At 43.0% G+C, this 2,682-nt stretch overlaps 1 protein-coding gene across 1 annotated transcript; it reads left to right on the forward strand.

Annotated features, from left to right (window-relative positions):
• Positions 1–2,112: 2,112 nt before the first annotated feature.
• On the forward strand, positions 2,113–2,682 carry LOC140989465 (uncharacterized). Its single transcript, XM_073458660.1, has one exon. It carries the CDS (start codon positions 2,113–2,115, stop codon positions 2,680–2,682), a length of 570 nt encoding a protein of 189 aa, XP_073314761.1.

The raw sequence follows: 2,682 nt of genomic DNA on the forward strand, positions 1-2,682 counted from the left end.
GTGGTACAAAATATTTTTAACTATCACTTGAACTTCTAGTGATTTAATTATTGAATTAATTAGCTCCTTAATAGGTCTAGATTAGAAAGGAGTTTTTTAAAAAGAATTAGAATCCCTAAACTATACCTAAAAGCCCATCCAACAAAATAAATAAAACCCTATCCTACATCCCTCACCTCTCACGCCTCCTCACACTTTCAGCACACGCAACACACACTCCTAACCCTAGGTGGCCGAAGGTGCATACCTAGGAGAGGAATGATTTTGCAAGTCCCTTTCGTCTCTCATCACGCCGTCGCTTGTTGTTCGTAAGCACAAACGATCAATGCATGTTTTAATCTTTTCTTTATGCACAATCCAATCCATAATATTGCATGTATTTGATTTTGTGTGAAAATTCATAAGGATGATGGTTTTAAGTTTCATACATATGCATATCATGTTTTCATAAAAGATTCTTGATGTTTTGAGAATTGTTGAAGGAGGGATGCAAACCAAGAGATTTAAGAGTCGATCTAAATGTTTAGGAGTAGGTTATGGAAGGGACAAAGACAAAAGGGAAGCTGGAATAGCTGGCTCAGCCCTGCACGCAAAACACGTGCAGGCCAAGAGCAAGGGATGATTGGAGGCTGGAATAGCTGGTTCAGCCCAATCATCCCTGGACGTTATGGAATTCATTTATTTTACTATTTATGCTAGTTTATTTATGATGAATTAATTATACATGGTTTATGAATAAAAAAATATAGTGTAAATTAAATGAATTTAGAAGTTAGGGTAATTTCAGTTGGTATCAGAGCGATGGTTCTTGAAAAGGGTTATACCTGCTGCTGTTTCCGAAGAGCTCGAGAAGTTACGCCTCAAGTCTGTGAGTTTTATTGCTTTAAAGTTTTTAATTGTTTAGATATATCTGCTTATATGAATATCAGAGAAAAATGTTAAACGCAATTTATTTTAAAACTGCATGTTGGTTACGTGTTGGGTTGGACGAATTGTACAGATATGCCTCCTAGACGAGTTCTTCGCAGAGATAGTGAGGATAGGTTGGGAAGAGGAGATTCCACCACTTCCTCCTAATCAGGATGCTAGTGCTCGTGTGCTAGCTGGTATGACTCGATTACTGGAACGGCATGTTGGGAATGCTGCGAGGGTTCGACTAGAGGTAGTATATGAGCGGTTCAGGAGGATGGACCCCAATGAATTTTTTGGCACCAATTATCTATTCGTGGCTGAGGGATGGATCAGGTATTTGGAGGTGATATTTAGATATATGGATATGGCAGACGCTGACTGAGTTCGTTGCACTATCTATTTTCTGAAGGATGATGCTTTGTTATGGTGGGAGGGAGCGGAGCGAGGAGTGAATCTGGCGACTTTGACGTGGGAGGCCTTCAAGAGGGTATTATTTTAGAAGTATTTCACCGTCGATGTCCATTTGAGGTTGAAGAGGGAGTTCATGAGTCTCCTCCAACAGGATTCATCTGTTGCCCCTGATTGCAACTGATGTTGTAGAGAAGCTACGTCATTTTTTGAATGGTTTGAGGCCGACGATCCGTCGGGATGTGTTGCTGGCAAATCCGATCGACTGTAATGCTGTTGTTGCTAAAACTTTTCGAGCTAAGCAGTCACTGAAGGACATTGAGTGGGAGGTGCAGTGCAAGAGGAACCGTGCTCAGCAACCTAGTCAGCAGAATAAAAAGCCATTCACAGGTCCTAGCAAGAATCAAGGTCAGCAGAGGCCTCAAGGAGCGCCGAAGCAGAATCAGAAACCAGGTGCTCTGAAGAGTGATGTGAAGCCATTGTGTAAGGAATGCAACTGCCACCATTATGGTAAGTGTCTGTGACTCTCTGGGAAGTGCTTCAAATGTGGAGAGCAAGGGTATATCGCTCTCAATTGCCCTACGCTTCATGCGCCTGCATTTGGCAGGGTGTATGTTATGCATGCAGAGGAGGCTGAGCTAGACACTACTCTCATCACAGGAAGGATCCGTCTCGAGGGTGTAGCCACGAATGCGCTGTTATATTCTGGATCTACTCATTCCTTTATTTTCTGAATATTTTGTGAGCCGTCTGAGGGTCACACCTGAGCAGTTGCATTTGGGATTTAGAGTTATGGTACCTTTGGGTGAGGAGATGTTGTCGTCTAGCGTGGTTCGAGGTGTGGAGCTTGAGATGCAGGGTTATTCTATTCGAGCAGATCTTATTGTACTTGCTATGCCCGAGTTCGACATTATCTTGGGTATGGATTGGTTGGCAGTGAATGGAGCTTTGACCGACTTCCATTGGAGGACCGTATTTATTAATCCAGTCGACGGGGAGTCTTTCTTATTTGAGGAAACTCTGAGAAGTCGTGTGCCACGCATTATCTCTTGCTTGCACGCGAGGAATTTATATTTTAGTAAGGGATTTCAAGCTTTTCTGGCTAGTGTTATCTCGATTCCTGACACAGCCAGTCAGACTATTGAGGAGGTGGAGGTCGTCAGGGAATTTCCTGATGTTTTCCGTGACGACGTGACTGGCGTTCCACCAGCAAGAGAGGTGAAGTTTTCTACCGAGCTGATGCCGAGTACCGTGACAATTTCTAAGGCACCTCATCGTCTTGCACCTAATGAGAATGAAAGAGCTGAAAGATCAGATTTAGGAGTTGTTAGACAAGGGTGGCAGTCTGAGACTCTGTATTGA

Source organism: Primulina huaijiensis, chromosome 12 (genome assembly GCF_012295235.1).
Source record: "Primulina huaijiensis isolate GDHJ02 chromosome 12, ASM1229523v2, whole genome shotgun sequence".
Classification (NCBI taxonomy): Eukaryota; Viridiplantae; Streptophyta; class Magnoliopsida; order Lamiales; family Gesneriaceae; genus Primulina; species Primulina huaijiensis.

What these genes read in the sequence shown, in the direction of transcription:
- LOC140989465 (XM_073458660.1), top strand. Translation starts at nt 2,113, where the DNA reads ATGGTACCTTTGGGTGAGGAGATGTTGTCGTCTAGCGTGGTTCGAGGT.